This window comes from Stenella coeruleoalba (assembly GCF_951394435.1).
Source record: "Stenella coeruleoalba genome assembly, chromosome: 11".
Classification (NCBI taxonomy): Eukaryota; Metazoa; Chordata; class Mammalia; order Artiodactyla; family Delphinidae; genus Stenella; species Stenella coeruleoalba.
Genome location: NC_137157.1, coordinates 92,604,875 through 92,629,683, shown reverse-complemented (window position 1 = coordinate 92,629,683; position 24,809 = coordinate 92,604,875). Strand labels below are relative to the sequence as shown.

The 24,809-nt window shown below is 43.8% G+C and overlaps 1 protein-coding gene and 1 pseudogene across 3 annotated transcripts; both read right to left on the bottom strand.

Annotated features, from left to right (window-relative positions):
- Nucleotides 1-2,355: 2,355 nt before the first annotated feature.
- On the bottom strand, nucleotides 2,356-19,858 carry MANSC1 (MANSC domain containing 1). Of its 2 annotated transcripts, none has more exons than XM_079937760.1 (4): nucleotides 19,608-19,858; nucleotides 14,937-15,257; nucleotides 11,849-11,989; nucleotides 2,356-4,208 (listed from the first exon to the last, which is right to left on the bottom strand). In XM_079937760.1, exons 2-4 carry the CDS (start codon nucleotides 15,157-15,159, stop codon nucleotides 3,337-3,339), a joined length of 1,236 nt encoding a protein of 411 aa, XP_079793886.1. In that variant the 5' UTR covers nucleotides 15,160-15,257; nucleotides 19,608-19,858; the 3' UTR covers nucleotides 2,356-3,336. The 2 variants fall into 2 exon arrangements, with proteins under 2 accessions (XP_079793886.1, XP_079793887.1); XM_079937761.1 differs by having other exon boundaries at nucleotides 14,937-15,094.
- A 2,924-nt stretch (nucleotides 19,859-22,782) lies between these two features.
- LOC307194201 (large ribosomal subunit protein uL5-like) lies at nucleotides 22,783-23,322 on the bottom strand (annotated as a pseudogene). The gene has a single exon. The product of its transcript is annotated as a large ribosomal subunit protein uL5-like (transcript).
- Nucleotides 23,323-24,809: the final 1,487 nt, after the last annotated feature.

Genomic DNA, 24,809 nt, shown 5'->3' with positions numbered 1-24,809 from the left:
AGGCAAGTGACCTCCAGCAAGTCAGTTAAACCTTTCTGTGCCTCAGTTTTCTCATCTGCGAAATAAGGATAAAAATTCTTCATGAGGTTGTTACAGGAATGAAAGGAGTTAGTCTACGTAAAAGGGTGCCTGGCACACAGTGTAAGTACCTTGTGAGTGTTTGCTAGCATTATTAATAAGTAATGGAATACTTGACTAAAAGTGGTACAAATTATTAGAGATTTATTATCAAAGAACAAGCTTGGAAGTGGGCAATTCCAGGTTGGTGCGAGGACCAGACCCTTCCCATATCCCGCTCTGCCATCTTCGGTGTGTTAGTGATTTCTCCCCTCATGGTGGCAGAAAGGCTTCAGTAGTCCCAAATATCAAGTCCTCACGTGACCGGCATTTCAAGCAGGAAATAAGTCTTTCTTCCTTGTGTAGCCCTCACTTATCAAGGAGGAGACTCTTTGCTAGAAGCCCCAGTTGGTTTCCTTTCAGCTAGAACCGGGTCACAGGCCCATCCCTCACTGCAAGAGGAGCTGGGAAAGAATCTCGCACTTCCAATCTAGAAACACATGAAGCAAAAGTGGAGCTGGGCTGGCTGTTGCATGGAGAATCCGCAGTGTCCATCACAGTCTGGGAGCCAAAGATTTCAAGACTGCCTCACTCAGGCCAGGGATAATTGAGAAACAAGGACATCGCACTATTCTTCCAGCGTGAATGAGCCACAGACGTCATCCTTCAGGGTCATTAGCTTCTTTGGGGATAGCTTTTAACTCAGGTGAGTAACTTGTTGGTGAAATACAGAGAGAGGATACTTTTGAGCCCAGGCACCTTCCTAGTCTTCTCACCTGTTCTAGGCTGTCACCTTCCCTTCCCACAAACCAAAGGAGGAAGTTCATAATTCAGTTCACCTTGTCTAGAAGGTTGGCTAGGCCAGTCACGCTTAAAGATACTTAAAAGGAGGTGGATGCAGGCTTCACCCCCTTTTACTGCCCCATGCAGCATCTCACCCATGGTGATGGGGTAATAAGCAGAGAGCTGTGTGAGAAGAGCTACTCTTTCCCCTTGAGAAGGACGCCGCAAATCAGCAGTTCCCCTACAATTTACATCCCCACAGTCATGGCCAGAGTTTGGGCCCATAGCATCTCTCATCTGGGCTCCCAGTCAAATTTGTCCGTCGCAAGAAAGACTGCAGACGGCAAGGTGGATGGAGAGCTCCAGAAGAACACCTTTATGAACGTCCACAGAAAGCCCTATTTCCAATATCCAATTCTGTTAACAAAGGGAGGAGAAATTTTAAAATTCCAAGGTACTTAGTTACTAATCTGATTCTGGCCTACATGTGGATATTCAATAAATACTTGTTAAATTAAACTGAGTCAAGGTTTTATTTATTCAACCTACTTAAAGCTTATGTAAACCCCTTGGAGATTTGTGTCAAGCTGTTAAGTTGGAAAACATATGAAAAGTAGTATTTTCAATAGACCAGCTTTCCTCTTAATGAGCTTTATGAGCTTAGGGTAAACCAGGGGGGAGGGGGAGTGGTTCCAGGCGAGGGGACGGGAAGGAGGAGGAAAGGAGCAAAGCCTGTTTCTGTCTCCTCTACATTTGCCTTCGTTGCTCTACTTATTAACCAGTTACTGCCCTCTAGCGTTCCCTGTATAAATTCTCACCTGAATCCCATTTTTGTCTTTAAAAACCCTGATGACACCAGGGACCAAACCTCTTGATTTGCAAATAAGCAAACTGAAGTCCAGAGAGATGAGATGTCGAACTGACCCAGGCGGTCTCCTGGATTCCCAGTTACCCCACTGTAACTTGTAAAGCAAACCGCCGTTACTCAAAACATTTCTCGGACACTGTAATAACTAATCAATAAAAATTACAGTATGCTAATCACTTAATAATACAGGCAGACCTCGGAGATATTGCGGGTTTGGTTCCAGACCACCGCAGTAAAGTGAATACAAGAAAGCGAGTCTCACGAATATTTTTGTTTCCCAGTACATATAAAAGTCATGTTTACACTGTACTGTAGTATTAAGTGCAATAGCATTGCCTAAACAAAGTATATACCTTCATTTTAAAATATTGCTAGAAAAGGCTAACCATCATCTGCGCCTTCAGCAATTCCTAGTGGTAACATCAAAGACCACTGATTACAGATCCCCGGAACAAAGAGAATAATGAAAAAGTTTGAAATACTGCAAGAATTACCAAAATGTGACACAGAGACATGAAGTGAGAAAATGCTGTAGAAAAGTGGCGCCGATAGACCTGCTTGAGGCAGGGCTGCCACAAACCTTCAGTCTGTGAAAAATGCAGTATCTGTGAAGCATGATACGGTGAAGCACAATAAAATGAGGTGCGCCTGTAATTTTAAGTGCTACCTATTATTCCCATGTTATTCCAAACAAAGCCAAAATTGACTATTGGTCAAGTTTAGATAAGGACTTATAAATAATACTGTTACATTCTAAATTTACTTAAGTTTGGAAAATGCCTATATTACTTTTTCTTTTTTTGAAAAAATAGTTAACTAGAGCAGACCCAACGTAGATGTGGCCATTTATCAGAACTTATCATCATCTCCATGCAGGCTAATATTCTGCTAGAATTCTCCCAAAGGAACCTCTTTTGCTCATTGATGGGATAAGGGGGGTTTGTCATTTTAACTTGGAACACATATTTTCATCGTTTAATCATTTTGCTGGTGGGAATAAATTTAAAGTTATCCAGCTGGACGTGTCACTTGCAAAGAACATTAACTGAGTACCAAGAGATTTATTCAGATAGTTAATTGGAAGGAAATACATCTGGAATAAGTTTTATTGGAATTCATATAAAAAAGGAAAGTAAATCCATTAGAATTAATACCATAAACAGTCGACTTTATCTGGAACCAGAAATATTAATGAATTGGAGCCTAGGAGTCCTAACCCTTTTTCCTTGTAAAAAGCCAGCCGTTTTCCAATTGATGTAGCAATTATTCTTTATTGCTTTAGGTAGAGCTTTGTTTTCAGCTAATATTTTAGAGACAGATCCTTCGAATCACCCAGTTTGTTTCTTTCCCCCGCTTCTTTTCGCAGAACAAGCAAAGAGAGCGGCAGGAGGCATCTCTGCCTGTCTTCAAAATACTTGAAAAATCCTGCGAAGGTGAGCAAATCAGCAGAACCTCGCTGCACAGGGGCTATTAGTAACTACATGAATAAAGAGACATCTAGGTACCTCCCTGGCATCCCAGTGGTTAAGGCTCCCCACTTCCACTGTAGGGGGCACGGGTTTGATCCCTGGTCCTGGTCGGGGAACTAAGATCCCACATCCCACAGCCAAAAAAAAAAGATGTCCTCCTTAGATGTCAACATAGATGCCATTGATCAAATAATCAAGCCTCGAGTAACGTTTCCTGTGGAGGGATTCTAAGAGCATTCTGCCCAAGAGACCCAGGCCTATGGCGAGGAACAGGACCCCAAAGAGCACGGTCCCGACCAGGAGCCACTGTTCAAATGCGAGGCCCGGCTGCCTTTCTGGAGCACCGCTCAGGGAGGGCCCACCAGAGCTGGCCTTCCCATCTTCCTGGGAAGCTGTTGTATTTGTAGTGGGAGAATTCACATTTGACAAAGGAAACGTAGCAGGGTCCCGGGCAGCCTCTGTGTTCCAGGTCAAGCTGGAAACGTCTCTAAAGGGCACCATGTCTGGTGGGCCTTTCGAGTGTGTCGATGCCCTAAAGATGGAAGTCGGAACCTCAGTTGTGGTCGTGTTAGTGACCGCGGCTACAGGTGGGGCAGAGGTGGCCCCCTGAGGCTGAGGAGTCACAGAAGGTATCTCTGCAGCGTTGGCGGCAGGGAGAGATGCAGGCTTTGGAGTGGCCAGGACAGCGGGCAGAGCGGCAACTGCCACTGTACTGGGGAACACTGTCACATATTCAGGCAGCAGATGAGCTACTATTTGTTCTGAGGAAGATGGTGACTTCTGAGACTGGTCATTTTCTTTATAAACAGTCCACTGTGGACTTGCCAGGTCAATCTTGAGTAGTTTCTCCGAGTGATCTGAGGATCCAAACTTCTGAGAAAATGAATCTCTCCATAAGACCGTGGGCTCTGAATCACCTGTGGGAGGAGGGGGCGTGGGAGTGATGGTGTGTGAAGACCTGCTGCGGAACAGAGACTCTTCCTGGGCTACCTCCTGGCTTGGCAAATCAGTTCCCGCCAAAGATGGAAAATCTGAAGACGGAAAGAAAATTTAAAAAAGACTTCCATATTTCCATGCGAAGGGAGGTTAACAAGTACAAACGTTATCAGCTTGTTCAATAAGACCTCAAACTGTTGATTCTTGACATTTCATGGTGCAAAATGGAAAAATACGAATTGCTAAATCAGATCCTGATGACCCTGCCTCTCCCCCAGATGCTGTGGTTTATTTCTAGAGTGTTGGCCCAGAGGAGAAGAGAAATGTGCAGAGGAGCATCGGGCAAATGAAGGAAGAGGTGGGAGGGGACCAGCAGAGATGCTAAGAGGAGCTCAGCATGGGCAGCAAGAGGTTTAGGAAGATGGGGACCCTTCAGGGACCAAGGCCAGGGAAGGCAGCTGGGCTGGGATGATGTGGCAGGAAGAGGACTGGCAGAGAAAATGCTGGTGTGAGGCACAAGCTGTGTGAGCTGGGACTGCAGTGACAACTGGGAAGCAAGCAATCCCTAGGGGAGATATCACGGTGGGGGGGGGGGTAGCCCACAGGACAATGAGGAGAGGAGACAAAATCCCAGTGACTTGCCTTCCACAAGGAGGAGGAGGAGGAAGCTGGAGGGTCCCTGAAGCCAAGGCAGCAGCACAAAGCTGATGACGTTTTTCAATGAAAAAAATGGGTTTCAGGGACTTCCCTGGTGGTCCAGCAGTTAAGACTGCGTGCTCCCAATGCAGGGGGCCCAGGGAACTAGATCCTGCATGCCGCAACTAAGAGCCTGTATTTTTATATTTTTAATAGTTATTTATTTATTTGGTTGCATCAGGTCTTCATTGTGGCACGCGGGATCTTCCTTGCGGCATGTGGAATCTTTCGTTGTGGCACACAGGCTTCTTTCTAGCTGCAGCGCATGGGCTCGAGAGCGCATGGGCTCAGGAGCTGTGGCACGCGGGCTCGGTAGTTGTGGCACGTGGGCTCTAGAGCCCTGCAGCACGTGGGATCTTAGTTCCCTGACCGAGGATCAAACCCGCATCCCCTGCATTGGAAGGTGGATTCTTTTTTTATTTATTTATTTTTTTGCGGTACGCGGGCCTCTCACTGTCGTGGCCTCTCCCGTTGCGGAGCACAGGCTCCAGACGCGCAGGCTCAGTGGCCATGGCTCACGGGCCCAGCTGCTCCGCGGCATGTGGGATCCTCCCGGACCGGGGCATGAACTTGTGTCCCCCGCATCGGCAGGCGGACTCTCAACCACTGCGCCACCAGGGAAGCCCATGGAAGGTGGATTCTTAACCACTGGACCACCAGGGAAGTCCCAATAAATAAATATTAAACAAAAAAACAAAAAAAAAACAGCTTTCAGCTGGTTGAAGATTAAAATTTTAGAGCCAACATCTTAGGTTCTGAGGACCATGGACCAGTATTTGAAATCATTATGGCCACGTGGCTAGCATAAAGAGCAGAAAATCACAGTCCCAACTCCTGCTGAGGAGGAACCAGCCTCAGATCCTCCTCCTGTGTGAGAAAGTTTAGAGTTTTGCTCTTTGTCACACATGCCGTTTATCACAGCTCGAACTGAAAAGGCTGGTTACAGCAATCCGGGACAGAGAAAGACCCCTTGAATTGCTCTCTATCACTCTGCTACTTGGCTAATCATTTCACTTAAATTAGAACGGCAGAAACACAAGGAAGGAAGCAACGGTGATTCTCCCCTCTTCTCTTTTCCGTCTTCTATTTCAACTCCCCTCAATACCAGTTTCTAAACTAGACCTCACTCTCCGCTCTGCTAACAAAGAGATCCAGAGGCAACTTCAGATTTGTGACATCTTTGACTGCTCTCTAAGCTTCACAGTACTCAGAGGTCCTTTAGAACTGTCACTTAGTAATCCGTCTAGGACAGGGGTCAGCAAAGGATGGCCACTTATCTTCATATGGCTTGCGAGCTAAGAATCGTTTCTACATTCTTAAATGATTGAAAAAAATCAAGAAGGATAATATTTTGTAACACGTGAAAATTATATGAAATTCACATTTCAGCGTCCATAAATAAAGTTTAATTGGCATCCAAGCCTGCCCATTTGTTTACATACTGTCTGTGGCTGCTTCTACGACAAGGACAGAAGTGAGGAGGTCCGACAGATTGCATGTGGCCCACTAAGTCTAACAGACTTGCCTGAAAAGCCTAAAATACTTATTATTTGGCCCTCGACAGAAAAAGTGTGTGGATACCTGCTCTAGGACACTCTAAAATAGAATTTGGATGCCTGAAATTCCTCCAACAATGCTGAAGAAAAGAGTTTCTGCTGCAGGTGATATCACATTCACGGGCATAGTGTCACCACGAGATAAACAGCACCTGTATTTTTAGGTCGTGCCAGATATTTTTAAAAAGAGCAGGACGCATCATACTTCACTTTAAAGTTTAAAAAGAAGGCTAAATAAATGCTCTGTGATATGTGTGAACTCGAAACTTAAAATAAGGCCATTGACGAGAATGACCAAAACAGCTGTTTTCTTTCTCAAGAATACAAGGTCATAAATAAAGCAAAGCTAGGGCTATTCCCATTTCTTGATAAGATTCATCTATTGGCAAAGATCCTAGAACCACACAGGGATTCTCCACACCTGCTCCATTCACCTCACCCACTGATGTTTGCCTTTGGGGTGCGGTGTTTTCTCTCAGTCACATAGCCATGAGCTACAGAAGGAGCTGGGAAATGTGTCCTCAACTGCTCTTTTGACTTTCATTGTCAAGTGACTTCACTAGATAAAAAAAGTTAGGGACTGACTATTAACTTGGCAACCAGCTGAGCAAATAGACTTTCAATTTATTCTATTTCTGAATTCCCCTGTTCTAGTCCTTGGAGGAATGACAGACCACCAAGCTCCAAAAACAAACAAACATTAAATAATGCCAAGCTGCAACGGTTTTACAGAATGAAGAGAGCACACTGTTATCTTTCAAACTTTCAGTCTGTAAATATTCGTCAGTTACAGGAAATAGAGTTCATCTGAAAACAAACCACCAATCTTATATCTACTGAATTTCACTCTGACCAGGAGGCAGATATTTATTTTTATGGGGCAATCTCAATCCATCAACACGGGCAGATTCATAAATAGAATTACAAACACAATTTGTAAACATCTGTAGATACAGACAGCCCGCTGCACACCAAGTCCGGGGTTGGTGCCACTTTGCCCCTAGATAGCCACCGGCTCTGGGCTGATGGTGCCCCCTGGTGGCTGACACAGGAATTGTTCGATTTTAATTCCACTTCATTCACTACCTTCACACTTGCCCTTAAAAGGTTTAGGCTCAAGCCAAGTTCACTTTTCTCCCACTTCCACTGGAGAAAATGGAATCTTTACCACATACTCCCTCTTTATACATGCATTATAAAATCAGTAACATGACAGAAGTATTATGAAAGTTATAAAACAAATTCAATGATAATTTCTATCATGTCCCAGCAACTATTAACATTTATGCATACCTTAAAATTAAATTTTTTTTCATGTAATTTAAAAACCGGGTGTTTTTCACCTGAAATTTAGGTGACATTTTATTTCTACATCTCAAACTTATTTTTTAACATCTGCATTGTATTCCCTCAGGGGGATCCATTATACTTTATACCCAACCATTCCCTAGCATTTGGACATTTAAGCTGTAGAAACTTTTAAACTAATTTCCTTTAAACTAATTCAAAAAGTGCTGTTTTCACTTTTTAAGCTAATTACGTGATAAACAGCTTCACAACAGCAGCTTTTTCTTTGGTATAGATTTTTATGGAAGTCGAATGACTAGATTCAATTACCTATAATTTCTTTAATATTCTGCTTTAATTGTGAAATAGCTGATAGACATAGGGAATACACACTGACAGTGGAAGAAAGGACACAATGAAGAAGAGGCAGTGAGAAGGGATCAGAGAGGCAGATGTGATGGTCCAACTTCCACCTGATGGGAGCTCTTGAAGGAGAAAAATAAACATTCCAATTAGTGTCTTGAGCCCTGACCTCACTGGAAACTCAGGCTGCTGGATACCATCCCTGGGTGTCCAACAGGCTCTGCCACGTTCCAGGTGATGAAATAAAAAGAGGACAGACTTCCCTGGTGGCGCAGTGGTTGAGAGTCCGCCTGCCGATGCAGGGGACAGGGGTTCGTGCCCCGGTCCGGGAAGATCCCACATGCTGCAGAGCGGCTGGGCCCGTGAGCCACGGCCGCTGAGTCTGAGCGTCTGGAGCCTGTGCTCCGCAACGGGAGAGGCCACAACAGTGAGAGGCCCGCGTACCGCAAAAAAAAAAAAGAAAAAGAGGACAAGCAAGAAGCCATATCCGCACAACACTATAGGTCCCGGTGTTTTTAGCCAAGATTATATATAGACGTAAAGGAGGCGAACAGTCAGGGGCAACTGCCCTGGCCAGTGTGAAGCCCAGAAGGGGCAGGGAGACAAGATACTTTCCACCCAAGGTAAGATCCTGGCTGCTCTGAGGGGCCTAATTTGTTCTGTGCCGTAGTCTTTCTAAAAAAATTATTCTTTTTAACAACTGTGGTAAAATATACTACATACAATGTACCACTTTAACCCGTTTTTAAGAGTATAGTTCCGTGGCATTGAGTTTGTGCAACCCTCACCATCAACCATCCCCAGAATTTTTCATCAGGCAAAAGTGAAACTTTGTACCTTATCTGCCAATCTGTTTAGACTTGAGCTTCTACCAGTAGGTAGGAAGAATTTACACAAGCAATCTGTGCTTTACGCTCCTGTTTAAGGGAATGTTTGACACATCAGGTTTTCCTGCTTCATGAACGAAACTCAGACACAGCCTCACTCAGGGGACACAGCCGCACTCAGGGGACAAAGCAGAGTCAGTGTCCGGATGCCCTGGGCAGCATCCTTCCCCAGAGAACCCTGACTGCACTCTCCCTCCCAACCGCAATTCCACTTCCCCGGCTCAGTAGACGGCACCGCCACCCATCCAGACGCTCGAGCCCAGGACTAGGACTCCGTTTCACTCTTCACTCTTCCTCATTCCCCACATCCACACCACCAGCAAGCCCTGTCAATGCTATCGCTGAAATGGCTCGTGTTTACTTCCCTCCATCTCTTCCACTGTCTCCCTGGTCCCCAAGGCCACGGCCTTTCACTCGGATCTCGTCCCAGCCTCCTACCCAGTTTTCCCACATGCCCTCTTGCTGCTGCGCCATTGTCCATTCCCAATAGAGCGGTCACAGTGAGCTTTGAGAAATCACCTTTAAAACAGCTCGTTATACATGCCTGCTGAAAACCTTCCAATGGCTTTCCATCATGCACCGAGAATAAAAACTCCCTACCCTACAGAGCTTGACAGGATGGCCCCACCTTCCTTCCTTCTTGCATATCACTCCTTCCATGGTTCACTATGAGTCAGCTGCTGAGACTGGAGCGTTTGAACAAACACCCCCAAACCATTCTGCCTTAGGATATTAGAATAGGCTGTTTCCTCTGCCTGGAAGGTCTTTCTACAATCTTCTCACATCTGGCTCCTCCGTTTTCAGATCTCAGTTTAGGGGTTACATCTTCACAGACGCTTCCCCTGATCGCCTAATCCAGCCGGTCCACTCAGTGACTATCTTTTTTTTTTTTTTGGCTGTGCTGTGTGGCATGCAGGATCTTAGTTCCCCGAACAGGGATCGAATCTGCATGCCCTGCAATGGAAGCGAGGAGTCTTAACCACTGGACCGCCAGGGAAGTCCCTCTGTGATTATCTATTACGTTGTCTTAGCTCAATTATCTGCATAGCTCTTATGACTATTTTTTAAATGGGAATTTTATGTTTTAATTTTCTCTGCTTTGAAAATATATTCTTATATAAAGGCCATGTTTCATTTTATTATGATCACTGTCATTTTTTTTATTTAAATTTTTTTATTGAAGTACAGCTGATTTACAATGCTGTGTTAATTTCTGCTGTACGGCAAAGTGATTCAGTTTACATATATACTTTTTTTTGTTAAGGGTAACCAACCACCTTTTTTTAAAAATTAATTTATTTAATTTATTTATTTTTGGCTATGTTGGGTCTTTGTTGCTGCCCGCGGGCTTTCTCTAATTGCGGCGAGGGGGGGCTACTCTTCACTGTGGTGCGCAGGTTTCTCATTGCGGTGGCTTCTTGCTGCAGAGCACGGGCTCTAGGCGCACAGGCTTCAGTAGCTGCGGCACGGAGGCTCAGTAGTTGTGGCTCACGGGATCTAGAGCGCAGGCTCAGTAGTTGTGGCACACGGGCTTAGTTGCTCCGCGGCAGGTGGGATCTTCCCGGACCAGGGCTCGAATCTGTGTCCCGTGCATTGGCAGACAGATTCTTAACCACTGTGCCACCAGGGAAGCCCTTTCATAGGATACTGAATATAGTTCCCTGTGCTATACACTAGGACCTTGTTGTTTATCCATTCTATATATAAAAGCTTACATCTGCTAACCCCAGCTTCCCACATTCCATTCCTCCTCAACCCCCTACCCCTGGGCAACCACAAGTCTGTTCTCTATGTCTGTTCTCTATGTCCATGGTGACTGTTCTTCTTGATTATTTATTTATTAAGGTTATTGTCTCTCTCTCCTAAAATATTAGTTCCATGAATGAGAACCTTGTTTTTCATGTTTAGTGTCGTATCTGTCTATCCTTAAGGCGTAAAAAGTGCTTGGCACATAGAAGATGCTAAATAAAATTTGTTTCTTATTGAATAAATGCAGGGAATATTATTAATACCTAAGGGTGTAAGGACAAAAACTTTATAAAACTAAAATAAAAGTAAACTTCATACTTGAAAGCATTTCATCCTGAAAAATTAACAAGCCAAAATCTCACCAAGGCATATCCAAATAATTATATTATTTTTACTTGTTTATTTTCTGTATTCTGAGCAAATATGTCATTTCCAAATGTGGAGACTCTGTTTCCAATGCCTTGCACAGAATTTGGCATGTAGCTTTTTCTCAAAAACGTCTTTTTTTTTTGCGGTACGCGGGCCTCTCACCATTGTGGCCTCTCCCGTTGCGGAGCACAGGCTCCAGACACGCAGGCTCAGCGGCCATGGCTCACGGGCCCAGCCGCTCCGCAGCATGTGGGATCTTCCCGGACCGGGGCACGAGCCCCTGTCCCCTGAATCGGCAGGCGGACTCCCAACCACTGCACCACCAGGGAAGCCCCTCAAAAACTTCTTAAATGAGCTTCCTTCCAGGTCTGGATAATAAAATCCAGTGAGTTTGATTTCAAAGAATGTGATTACAAAATAATTGGAACCTAATGTACCGGAATTTTATATACTGTATTTACATCGTCTTAACCCTTTCAAAATAGTCACCCCTGGAGACCTGGAGACTTATTCCAGTGTTGCTAACACGGTTCTAAAGACATGTTTCAAAATGTTTACATGAAAGATCTGTGTGCCTTTTACCTTAAGAAGGTAAAAACAAAAACAAAACAAAATACTATCATTCATAGGTATTAAATACTTTAACTGGAAAAAAGAAAGATGTTTGGTTGAATCAACTGAATTTTAAATCATGAGATTTTTTCTGATGTGCCTGTATATTTGTGATCCCTTTTGGCAGTTCTTAAACTCTTGCAGAAAACCTTTCTACATGAATCATATCCTTAAATCATTCCAATCACAGAAGACAAAGAACAACGTTTTTATTACCTCTGATTATCCTGTAACTCATAAGTCCCTTTGCTGGTTTCAGGGGACAGGCTTCCTCACTGGGACAGAAGAACAGGTAGCAGTTGGGTAGTTTAGCTGTTTTTCGAGTGTCGAAGATCATCAAGTTACATGCTTTGTCCCCTGCAATGAAAGGTTTCATAAGCATTATTCTGAAATAGGATCTTCCAGAGAATACGGCAAGCAGGAACACATTTATTCTAGTGGCCAACACAAAAACCTTTGTTCATTGCCTGCTGGCCGCTGAGTCATTTCCTTTTCCTTAGTTTAGGCACTGCAAGCAATTTTTAAAGACCCTGGGTTTAAAAATCAGAATGAAGGTAATTTTGGCGAAACGTTTTTAATAGTACATGTCATTCTTTAGAGAGAAGCCTTCCGTTTGCTAAAATATTTATCAAAACATACATAGAAATACTGAGTCTACAACTCACTACTGAGTCCGACCTTAGGAAATGGATCTAACCCTAATGACTGGAGGTACGTCTCGCATCCTGAAGGCATCTTAGATGCCTACGAAGCCATCAGTCTGGTTTTCTTGGTGTGGGGCGAGGGGAGGGTGGTGGGCAGGGAGGGTCAGTAAATTCAGCCTTATACATACCATGCCTCCTTCCACAATGGAGCTGCACAGCATACGGAATGCAAAGTCTATTTTTTACTTTTATCAGTACCATTCTTCTTTGGGTTCTTCAAATTTCTGCTCTTATCATTTTTGTTTGTCTCCCAATCAGGCAGCGGTCAGGGATCACCCTTGACTCTCCCAGTGGGAAATAAGACTGAGTTCGTTTCTGCAGGGGTTTTATCCTATCATGTCTCCATTAGCCAGGTAACAAGAAAGGTACTCTGGTTACTTTGGCTTTTCCTATCACCCACGATGTGATAATTCTACAAACCATTTTGGGGGGCACTTAGGTAAAGGGGAGGGTCCATAGGGTCCAAGTTGTACACAAAATTTTGTGTCCTTTGTATTTGTGGGTATTTTTCTAGAGTCTGTGGCTGTAGGCAAATTATCAAAGTGCTTTTTTGGAACCCTAAACAGTCAAAAACCAACACTCAGTAAAAGAGGGAAAAGCCTGAGATCCATTAACTGAGACCCACAAGTATCTCTGCTTACAGTAAAGCAGTAACAGTACTTTTGCTTGTAGAATAAAGCCGCAAACCCTCATTTCTTACTAAACACCTATCACGGAACTGAAGAGAAATGCAAGGTTTCCTATGTTGCCAGGATATGCCCACATGGCACTCAGTCCTATTTGCAGGTGATGTTTCTATTCCACATATATGTTGATATCAACATTTAAAGAAAAACTAGAAATTTAAATGAGATCTCTATGACTTCCATAAATTACTTCTCTATGAAGAGTGTCCAAAAGCACACAGCTCAATTTGAGAAGATCATTGAAGTATTTGTTTCCTCATGACAGCAAATACCTGGTGTCATTTCTACCCAAATTTTCTAGTTCTCTGATTCTCTAACACCAACAGGGTGTCTTACAATTCAATTCGATTCTAATACTAACCGCCTGGAGTGAGTGTCAGACCCCACCGGTCTAGGGCTCAGTCCCAACAGACTGTCCCCACCCAGAGGCCAGCCACAGTATCAGGTCCCCAGGTCACTCACACATACGGCAAACTTGGCTATAACCCCCCCACCCCAGGTTCCATAACTTGCTAGAACGACTCGCAGAACTCAGGAAAATGCAATACTTACCGTTATAGTTTATTACAAAGGATACAAATGAACAGCCCGATGAAGAGGTACATAGGGCGAGGTCTGGAAGGGTCCCAAGTGCAAGAGCCTCCGTCCCTGTGGAGTTGGGGTGCCTCCTGGCACGTGGATGTGTTTACCAACTTGGAAGCTCCCTGAACCCATTGTTTAGGGGCTTTCACGGCAGTTTTATTACGTAGACATAATTGATTAAGTCATTGGCCACTGGCGACTGAATTCAATCTCCACCCCCTTTCTCCCTACCTGGAGGTGGGTGGAGGAGACTGAAAGTTCCAAGCTTCTAAGCAAAGCTTGGTCTTTCTGGCAACTAGCAGCCATCCTGGCGCGATTGAGGGTCCCACCAAGAGTCACCTCGTGAGCATAAGCTCAGGTATGATTGAATGGGGCTCATTATGAATAACAGAAGAAGCTCCTATGCTCAGAAAATTCCCAGGGTTTTAGGACCTCTGTGCCAGGGAATGTGTATTTATCTTATTACGCCACAATCGTTATAGAATGAAATGGAAATAAAGATCTAAGAGAAAACATGTGATTTAGTCAGCTGATAAATCAAGTAAGGATCACGAGTCCAGTGTTCACTAGTTCCTCTAGGGTCCTTGATGACAAGGTCTTTTCCATCTTATTCACTGTTTTATCTCCAGCACGTACCAAGGCATTAGGTGCTCAATAAACTTATGTGGGTTTTTTTGTTTGTTTATTAGATATATACTTCTGTTTTCAGGTCATAGGTTTGGAGCCTGAAATATGCAAGGGCATGGTTCAAACCTGCGGGGCTCAGTTTCCTTCTGTGTCATAGAATGGGTCATTCTAAACCCCTTCCCATGCCTCTTAGATTCCTAGAAGCTGCAATTAGTGGCCAGTGGCTTCCTGACTCACCTGTGCCACCAGCTCCAGGGAAGGGAGATAAAACAGAAATTTTGTGCTTCTACTTAAAACTCAAATGCTGATTCTCTTATGAGATGACTTTAGAATTTTATTTTTTGTCTCAACTTCCTTTCTGTTTAAACGTTCTTTCTAATATCACACTGTATTCCAATATTCCATGATGATGGAAGCCAAGCATTTAAATAGGACTTCTGTTTTCAATATCCCAGATGCCTGTTAGAACACACCACCAGTGGTTTTCAACCCTTTTTCTACCCACATATCTGAGTGATATATACATCAGTAACTTTGGCTCAGCTTAGGGGAGGGGAGAGCACACCATGGAACATTCCCTAGTGACGTTGCCACCCACTTTTCTACCCCATTGAGAATCACCAGTACAAACCATTCAGTCTCATCAACCAGCTACTTACATCACAAAACACATGGAATAAGAGTTGCCAGGGCATTACTACTTACCTGATATGTTTTTTGTTGAGCAGCAAGAATTAATGCAGTCTTCTTGAGTTAATGTGTGTATGGGCTCATTGCCTCTGATTCCCTTGGAAAGGGATGACTGGATGTCAATGACCATATCTTCTAGACTCTTGATGGGACAGTTCTGACTGGTGGACAGCCTTAGCATCAGGAAACAAATTATTACACGAGTGTGAGTCAAGCTCCATCCCTCCCGGAAGAACATTTTAAATTTCAGGTTAGTCTTGGTCTCCAAAGGTCGGATAACTCTCCCTCTGCCCTGAGTTTGCTTCAAGAAGATTGGACAGATGACGGAATTTCTCTCTAGCACAAAAATAGACAATCATCAATGAGTTTTGTTTCTTTGAACAAACCTAGAGAAGATACATTTCATTTCCTTCAAGTCAATATAAACAACTCACAATTCATAGAAGGACAGGAATAAACAAGTATTTTTTATCCGTTTCACTTTGAATAGATTTGAGACAACCTTTCATTAAAAACTTGGCAGAAAGCTAGGAAGCACACACGCATACACTCTCCCATCAACGCTTAAAATCTGACAAGTATCTATGAAAGAAGAGGTCGTCTGCTTTTCAGTTTTAGAATCTTTCCTCTTCTTGCCTCTCCTAAGCAGGAGGGGAAAGGACACAAAATCTGTGGTCATTGGTCATTGATGAAGCAGTGATCATCGCTTTGGACGTATTTTCTTTCTCAGTAATAACAATTAGCATTTTTAAATGACCTACTGAGTGGTAGGCAATGCGCTAAGAAAATTACATACATTGTCCCTCTAGGAATTAGCCCATCAACAGGGGGAATATTCTGGCTCAGTTGAAGGAAACTGTAGGGGCAAGTGTTCTTTCTGACATCCCTAAAAACACAAAAGTCATAATACATATAATGCCAACTCCATTGGGGAGCTGGTTCTTCCAGAAAAAAAAATGTGAAACTGGCAAGGCTATACCAGAAAATATCCTCATTTCCAGAATACAAATTGTTCACTAAATGATAGCCTAGATCAGAATTACCGCTTCTTTAATTTTTTTTTTTTTTGGTTATGAACCCTTTGGTACTCTGGTGATGCTTAGGCTCTCTTCTGACATGTTTTAAAATATATAAAAGACATGCTGTTAAATGTATACAATGAAATATATAGGATTACAAAGGAAGATAGTTATATTGAAATCTAATTACTGAAAAGTTTTTTAAATGTGCCTATAAGACTCTGATGAAAGAGATCAAAGAAGATCTAAATAAATGGAGAGATATTCCGTGTTCCTCAATAGGACTACTCAGTATTGCTAAGATGTCAGTTCTTCCCAACTTGATCTACAGATTCAATGCAATTCCGATCAAAATCTCAGCAAGTTATTTTATAGACCTCAACAAACCAATTTTTTTTTTTTTTTTTGCGGTACGCGGGCCTCTCACTGCTGTGGCCTCTCCCGTTGCGGAGCACAGGCTCTGGATGCACAGGCTCAACGGCCATGGCTCACGGGCGCAGCCGCCCCGCGGCACGTGGGATCCTCCCGGACCGGGGCACGAACCTGCGTCCCCTGCATCGGCAGGCGGACTCGCAACCACTGCACCACCAGGGAAGCCCTCAACAAACCAATTTAAAGTTTACATGGAAATGCAAAAAGGCCCCGAATAGTCAACACAATACTGAAGAAGAACAAAGGTGGAGGACTGACACTACCTGACTTCAATACTTACCAGAAATCACTGCTAATCAAGACAACAGTACTGACAAAACAGACAAAACAGACAAATAGATCAATGGAACAGAATAAGGAGCCCAGAAATAGACCCACACAAATACAGCCAACTTATCTTTGACAAAGGAGCAATGGCAATTCAATGGAGAAAGGATATTCTTCTCAAAAATGGTGCTGGACAACTGGACGACCACATGCAAAAAAAATCTAGACACTGACCTTACATCTTTCACAAAAATTAAGTCATAATGGATCATAGACCTAAATGTAAAATGCACAACTAGAAAACTCCTATGTAACATAGAATAAAGTCTCTGTGACCTTAGGTGAGTTTCTAGATAACAACACCAAAAGCACAATCCATGAAAGAAAAAATTGATAGGTTGGATTCCATTAAAATTAAAAACTTCTGCTCTGTGCAAGACACTGTTAAGAGAATGAAAAACCAAGCCACAGACTGGGAGAAGGCATTTGCAAAACACATATTTGGTAAATAACTGGTAGCTAAAATATACAAAGAACTCTTAAAACTTACCAAAAAGAAAACAAACAATCCAATTTAAAGTGAGCAAAAGACCTGAACAGACACCTCACCAAAGAAGCATATGAAAAGGTGCTCAATATCATTGTCATTAGGAAATTGCAAATTAAAACAACAATGAGATGCCACTACACACCTATCAGAATGGCTAAAATCCAAAAAACTGACAATACTAAATCCTGACAAAAACCTGCATACAAATATTTATAGCACTTTATTCATAACTGCCAAAAAACTGGAAGCAACTAAGATGTCCCTCAATAGGTGAAGGGATAAACAAACTGATATATCCACACAATAGAATGTTTTTCAGCAGTAAAAAGAAATGAGCTATCAAGCCACAGAAAGAGTAACCTTAACTGCATATCGCTAAGTGAAAGAAGCCGGTGTGAAAGGTATGATTCCAACTCTAGGACATTCTGGAAAAGGCAAAACCACATCGACAGTAAAACGTCAGTGGTTGTCTGGAGGAAAGGGAAGGGCTGAATGGGTGGAGCACAGGGGATTTTTAGGACAGTGAAGCTATTCTATATGATGCTGTAATGATGTACATGCCATTACATTCGTCAAAACCTATAGAGCTGTAGACATAAGAGTGCATCCTAATATAAATAGGTAGACTTTGGTCAGTAAAAAAAAAAAAATCAAAACAGTTTTTTAGAAAAACAGTATATGGTAATACAGCACAAGTCTATACCTTCCTTGCTAACTGTTAGGTCCAACTTTCTAAAACAGTAAAATGAAAATAACATTTATGGTTCTCTATGCTAAGCACTTTACATATATTATGTCATTTAATCCTTACAAGAATCCTATAAGCTAGATCCCATTACCTCCATTTTCAGTTAAAATAAGAACAACCGTGTGATAAATAACAGATGGTAGGTCTAATCATTGCCATAATTTTGAAGTAGTGTTGAATGTAATGATTTTGATATATATACAGTAAGTAACATGACATGGAAATATCTATGATTTCTACCGGTGGCAAATCAGAGCTACCCTACCACTAATACTACTGCGGCTTTTGCCTACATGCCTCTTAAAGGAAATACTACACTACATTTAGAGGTTAGTAAAATAAACTTTTCCACCCAAGTTCACAGACTTTCTGAATACTGTCCATGGACTCCCCAGGTTAAGAATCCTGGCACAAGTTACTTTTTATGCTGCCACACTTTACAAGTCACTGGAGAAAACAAATCAGGAACAAAAAAAGAAAAACCAGGCCAACACTTCACTTTGAATGGATTCTTAGAATCTCTCCTCAACCTGCTGCAAAGAAACCTGAACTGTGCCAGGGGATGTAGGGGAGGAGCTGTGCTTTCAGTACCAGCATCTTTATTGCTCCTGGATCACAAGCAATACTAAAGAGCTTATCTCATTAATGATACCAAACAATTATTAGGTAAATTAGTTCTTCTAATACATTATTATTTAGGCCTTAAATGTCCAAAGATGAATAGATTTTTAAAACGTGGCAAATACATAAAATGGAATATTATTCAGCTACAAAAAGGAATGAAATTCTCATACATGCTACAATCTTGAAATCATTATGCTAAGTGAAATAAACTGGATACAAGAGAACAAATATCGTATGATTGCACTTATATCAAGTATCTAGAATAGGCAAATTCACAGAGATAAAAAGTAGAATTGAAGTTACTAGAGGTTGGTGGAGGAGGGAATGGGGAGTTACTGTTTAATGGGTACAGAATTTTCCTATCTGGGATGCCAAAAATGTCCTGAAAATGGACAGTAGTGATGGTTGCCCAATAATGTGAACGCACTTAATGACACTAAATTGTACACTTAAAATGATCAAAATAATACATTTTGTTACAGTATGTCTATTCTACCACAATAAAGAGATCAAAACAAGCTTACAATTAAAAAAAAAAGGTTCAAAGTGAAGTTGAATCCTGTTGAAATAGAGTGGGAAAAGGATACAGGTGGGTAGGAGACGATGCACCTGTGCTTTCATGCCTGCTGACTAGTTACCGGATTGTACCGGCAATCAATCAAATATTGGAAATCATTTTTCTCACAGCATAATCTAACTTAATTTATCGAGGTGTTTATAACTGTGTATAAACACACACTCTACAGAGTATTAGACAATTAGCGGGTTCGATAAATACAGGATACAAATCATACCAAAAAAAAAATGGGAAATCTGCCCTTTGAGGAAAGGTACGTGGCTCACTAAACCATTCTTCTAACCCTGCTGCTGGCTTGCCTAAAGACCCTCTCCGGGATACGGGGGCCACCAGCATCCGGCTCAGCCAGTTCTCCGAGCTCCCGGAGTGGCGGAGGACGCTCGCCCCGGGAAAGGGCGGCGGGCGTCGCTGCCCCCGCAGGTGGCGATACTGCCCGCGGGGGCTGGAGGGGAGGATGGAGAGCCTTTACCTGGAGACCGGAGGACCGGGCCCTGCTGCCCTCCCGGTGCAGGGCAGCCCAGCGCGCTCGGGGAAGCAGCGGCGGATCCGCGAGGGGCTCGGTGAGGACGCCCAGCAGGCTCCGCAGCTCCCGCCCAGCCCTGGGTTTGCGATTCACGAGTTCCTGCTTCCGTTGCGGCGGCCGAAAGTTTGCCAGAGGTGGAAGGGCACGTTCCCGCCCTGCAACGCGGAGCTGCTTCCCAGCAACCTGGAGCAGGCCCCCTGGGCACCGGGGAGAGCCGGGAGCCCCTCCCCGGGTCCCCAGGCTCCCCACTCACCCACCCCCGGCCCGCATAGCCGCTGTGCGCGCTGCTAGGGCGGGGGCGCCACCCTCGTGGGTGCCTGAGGGTCTGCAGCTGCGCCTTCTCACTTCCTGGAGACCAGAGAACAGGCAAATACCCACGATGAAAGTCAAACAGTACACAAATGTACACTGTACAGGCATACCTCCGTTTGCACTTAGCAGAGACTGCTTTTTTGTGTGTGTTTTCCAACAAATTTAAGGTTTGTGGCAATCCTGCCTGGAGCAAGTCTATTGGTACTGATTTCGGAGAGGCAGCAGTGGGTGGTGGCATGATGCGAGATCTTAATTCCCTGCCCAGGAATTGAACCTGGGCAGCCCGGATGAAAACCAGGAATCCCAGCCACCACACCCCTGGCTCTTGCCCCAGTGAAAAATGCATTTCTCATGGAGACAAAAACTGTAAAAACAGGTACAAAGTTTATTATTGGGGACACAGCACAACAAGTGGGAGAGCAGACAGAAACATTTGTTTAGTTGAGGTAGAAGCAAGGCAGAGATGCACACCCGGAGAGAAAGGATGGAGGCGCCCTCCCTAGTGCGGAGGAGCACGAGAAAGAGGCTGTTAGGTCATTTATACAGGGCAGTTCTTCCAGGTCTTTGTTTACCTTTGGCCAATTATCTGGTTTCTTTTTCCGCCTGCCCTGCCCTAAGACCCTCCCCAACACGCATGCGCAACTTTTTCCAAGCTAGATTACAGCCCAGAGGCCTGTGGGACGGCCTTAGCATCACATATTATGGGGTGGCGCCCCCTCCTTTTTGACCCCCAAGGAGCCTTTCTGTGCATGTGCAATGTTTCCCTTGCCCCAAGGATGGGAGATGTATGACCTCTTGATCTTTTAACAGGGTTTAGTCCCACTCTGTCGCTGCCATAAAAATGTCCAATGTCTGGTTATTTACTCTATTTCTGTTGCTGGTTTTTACATCGAGGTGCAGATCTCGAAATATAGACAGGAGTCCGGTTCATAAATATGTAGCCCTGGAGCCCATTTCTCTCTTGCTTCAGGAAATGTAAACAGGGGGTTGGTAATGAATGTCCAGCCTGGAGCCCATCTCCTTCTCACCCCAGGAAGTGTGAACAGGATGCCAGATGTAAATGTCTAGCCTAGAGCCCATCTATCTCCTACCTCGGTGCCATGTCTCCAACAGCATTTGCTCGTTTTTTCATTATTATTATATTTATTATGATGGTGATTTGTGATCAATGATCTTTGATGTTATTACTATGACTTGCTAAAGGTTAGGATGATAGCTAGCATTTTTTAGCAATATTTTAACATTAAGGTATGTACTTTGTTTTTTAGACATAATGCTATTGCACACTTAATAGACTACAGAACAGTGTAAGCATAACTTTTATATGCACTGGAAAACCAAAAACTTTGTGTGACTTTATTGCAATATTTGCTTTATCTGGAACTGAACCCTGCTATCTCCCAGATATGCCTGTACAATGAAAACCCTGCCTCTCACCCCTGTGTCCCAATCTAGTTCTCCTCCCCAGAGGCAACCACTGATAACAGTTTCTTCACGTTCAAGAGTTTACAGTGCCTGGGCTTCCCTGGTGGCGCAGTGGTTAAGAATCCACCTGCCAATGCAGGGGACACGGGTTCGAGCCCTGGTCCGGGAAGATCCCACATGCCTCGGAGCAACTAAGCCCGTGAGCCACAACTACTGAGCCTGTGCTCTAGAGCCCACAAGCCACAACTACTGAAGCCTGCGCGCCTAGAACCTGTGCTCCACAACAAGAGAAGCCACCGCAACGAGCAGCCAGCGCACCGCAACAAAGAGTAGCCCCCGCTTGCCGCAACTAGAGAAAGCCTGCGTGCAGCAACAAAGTCTCAACACAGCCAAAAAAAAAAAAAAAAAAAAAAAAAAAGTTTACAGTGCCTTCTATCGGGGGCATAGTTAAGAGAATCCTATTTCAATCGTCCAAGGCATGGCGGGTCCTTAAAAAGGTTGGCAATTCTTGAATTAAATGTGCAAGTTAAGACTCCAGGAAGGCATTGGGATTCTGCATGATTTATTTTTAATAGGTATGGGTAATAATGATGAAAACAATGGTGTCTATTATTAAAATTTTATCCCTGATATTTAGCATAGTACCTGGTATGTAATAGGTATATAGTAAATATTTAACAAAAATATATTTGTTGATGGCGTGGGTTTTACAAGTGTGTTTCTAAATTGCTGCTTGCTCCCCCCAGCCTCCTATACAGGTGAACAAGTGCAACGTTACTAAGCCACTGACACAGCTTGCCAAGTGTTCTAACCTTTCACCGTATCTCTACCTTGGCGGGTGAGAAAGAGCTTTCAAAACTAAGGCACCATGCAGCTGTAGATTATTATTCTAGGCCTGAGAACCAACAGCTGTGGTTTTAGCCAGTAGCTACTGGAGGCATATGTTGCCAGAGATGCCTGTGAACAATGGTCCATTGTGTGAAACTAACTCTACTAGTTGTGTCCAGAGGATGACCTGCTCTTGAATTACAATAATGTTGTGAATATTTGTTTTGAAGAGTGACCAAAGTAAACTCCAGTGTGAATTCCCATTGGAGTAATTTTCCTGATGCAACCAGAGACCGAGGTGCTCAGTACATTTTATCTGTAGATGATATACACGAAGGTCCAGGGTATAGAGAGGTCACAATCTTTGAATCTCCTTTCATAGGTGGTCCATGCTAGGAGCTAAGTAGACCTCTCCCCACTTAGGAACTTCAGATTCAAGGTTTTGGTTTTTTAGGTTGGTTTTTATTTTATTTTTTTTGGTGTTTTTTTGTTTGTCTGTTTGTTTTTTACATTTCACTGAAAACTTTTTATTGGACTTTTGGATTGAAACGGGAATTTATTTGCCAGGAAGGATGATCCCATCATACTTCTGCTGAAACCAGCACATGGCCTCCCCTTTGCTGATTAGGTGTTTGGCCCCGGTGTAGCCTGTTCTGAGCTTCTTGTCTGTGATGCTGAAACCTGACCTACCCAGCACCATGTAGAAGTTTAGGCCGTAGATGCCAATGCTTGGGTCATATTTGATCCCCAGATCGATGTGTTCTCGGATCCCAAAACCAAAGTTTCCATACCTGAGAAGTTACTTTTTCTTAATTCACACTGTCGCACCTTTAGACCTTCCTCCAGGATTTCTTCCGCGTTTGGCCTCACAAACTTTGCAGTGGACGGCAATCTTTTTTCATTTCTCCTGACGCCAAAGGATCTGACAGTGTATCTAGCTTTGGAGAACACAGGGGTCTGGCCTGTGAGCTGCTCCAGCACCTTGGCTGCCTCGTCAGTCTATCTCCACTCTCCCCCCGACACTGATGTTGAGGCAGAGCTTGCAGATGCGAAGTCCCCGCATGGGCTTCTCCTTTTCACCTTGATCCTGAACCATGATGGGAAACAGGAAGAGAGCCAGATGCAAGGTTTTGATACAATGAACCTGGTTATGGTTGAAGTAATATATTTTTCAGTTATGACAGTGAACAGAGGACACTGATGAAAATAATGATTAAAGGAAAATTTTCGGGCTTCCCCGGTGGCGCAGTGGTTGAGAGTCCACCTGCCGATGCAGGGGACATGGGTTTGTGCCCCGGTCTGGGAAGATCCCACATGCCGCGGAGCGGCTGGGCCCGTGAGCCATGGCCGCTGAGCCTGCGTGTCCGGAGCCTGTGCTCCACAACGGGAGAGGCCACAACAGTGAGAGGCCCGCGTACCGCAAAAACAAAAACAAAAACAAAGAAAAAATTTCTATTTATATGAACTAGGAGTTTAAATCAGAAATTATATCCATTGTCCCCTTGTTGCCGAAGAGATTCTAAATCCTCTTCTAATACTTAGAAGTACCATTTATGTGGAGGCAGATTTTTTAAAGTATTTTATTCAAAAAGTATGCATTAAGCCTCTGCATGGGAAATTAAAGACTGATCAGACACGAATCTGTTATTGAACACAAGTTCACGTGCCCTACGCACAGTGAAGCCAAACAAACTAAAATGTCAAGAGTTTGGAGTTTGGAGCAGAGAAAGGTTTATTGCAAGGCCATGCTAGGAGAACGGGCGGCTAGTGCCCCAAAAACTCCGGAACTCCCCGAAGCGTTTCAGCAAAGCCTTTTTAAAGGCCGGGTGATGGGAGCGTCCCAGCGTGTGGGATCAGCTCATGCATAATTCTCTGGTTGGTTGATGGTGAGGTAACAGGGCAGTTAACATTATCAATCCTTAGGTGCCAGAAGGTCTGGGGGCTACTTGCTCATTATCATCAAATAGTTAATTTCTTCCATGTGGTGGTGGTTTTTAGCCTCTGAAAAACTCATGAAATATGCGTGAGCTACTGAGACCAGCTGGGACCAGGGAACCTTTGCTGCAGTGCTTGCACCTGGACAAACCTCTCCTCAAGCAACAAAATACAAAGAAACTATATGGGACTAAAAATAACTGCGTACATGAGTTGGGGCAAATTATGGACAAAAAGATACAAAAGACCAAAAAACTCAAAAGCCAGTTCTGAAGAGCCGGGATCCAAAAGCAGAGTGCTGGGAGAAAAGCAGGGTACTGAGCCTGCCCCCTGCACGCAACACCACCTAAGGGGTGGGCAAAACACCTAAGCCACCCCTCCGACCCCATATAAGGAAACAGCTTGTTCTCGCTCCCTCCTGCTGCAGCAGGGGCCCCAGTAAAGCCTTGCCTGAATTTCTTGTCTGGCCTCTCGTCAATTTCTACTGATTGGGGAAGGCCAAGAACCCTGGTCGGTATCAATACTATATCTGGGTACTCCAGAGAAGAGCTACAGCAGAGGATATGGTGGAGGGTCTGTCCTGGGAAGGCCCCATAGGGTCCTGCTTGGTTATAAATCTATCTTCAAGATGCTTATTGTTCAGTGGGA

What these genes read in the sequence shown, in the direction of transcription:
- MANSC1 (XM_079937760.1), bottom strand. Translation starts at nt 15,159, where the DNA reads ATGTTCTTCCGGGAGGGATGGAGCTTGACTCACACTCGTGTAATAATT. An exon ending in CTCAACAAAAAACATATCAG is followed by an intron (nt 11,990 to 14,936) that starts GTAAGTAGTAAT and finishes CTTTCATTGCAG; the next exon opens with GGGACAAAGCATGTAACTTG. An exon ending in GAGTTACAGGATAATCAGAG is followed by an intron (nt 4,209 to 11,848) that starts GTAATAAAAACG and finishes TTCCGTCTTCAG; the next exon opens with ATTTTCCATCTTTGGCGGGA.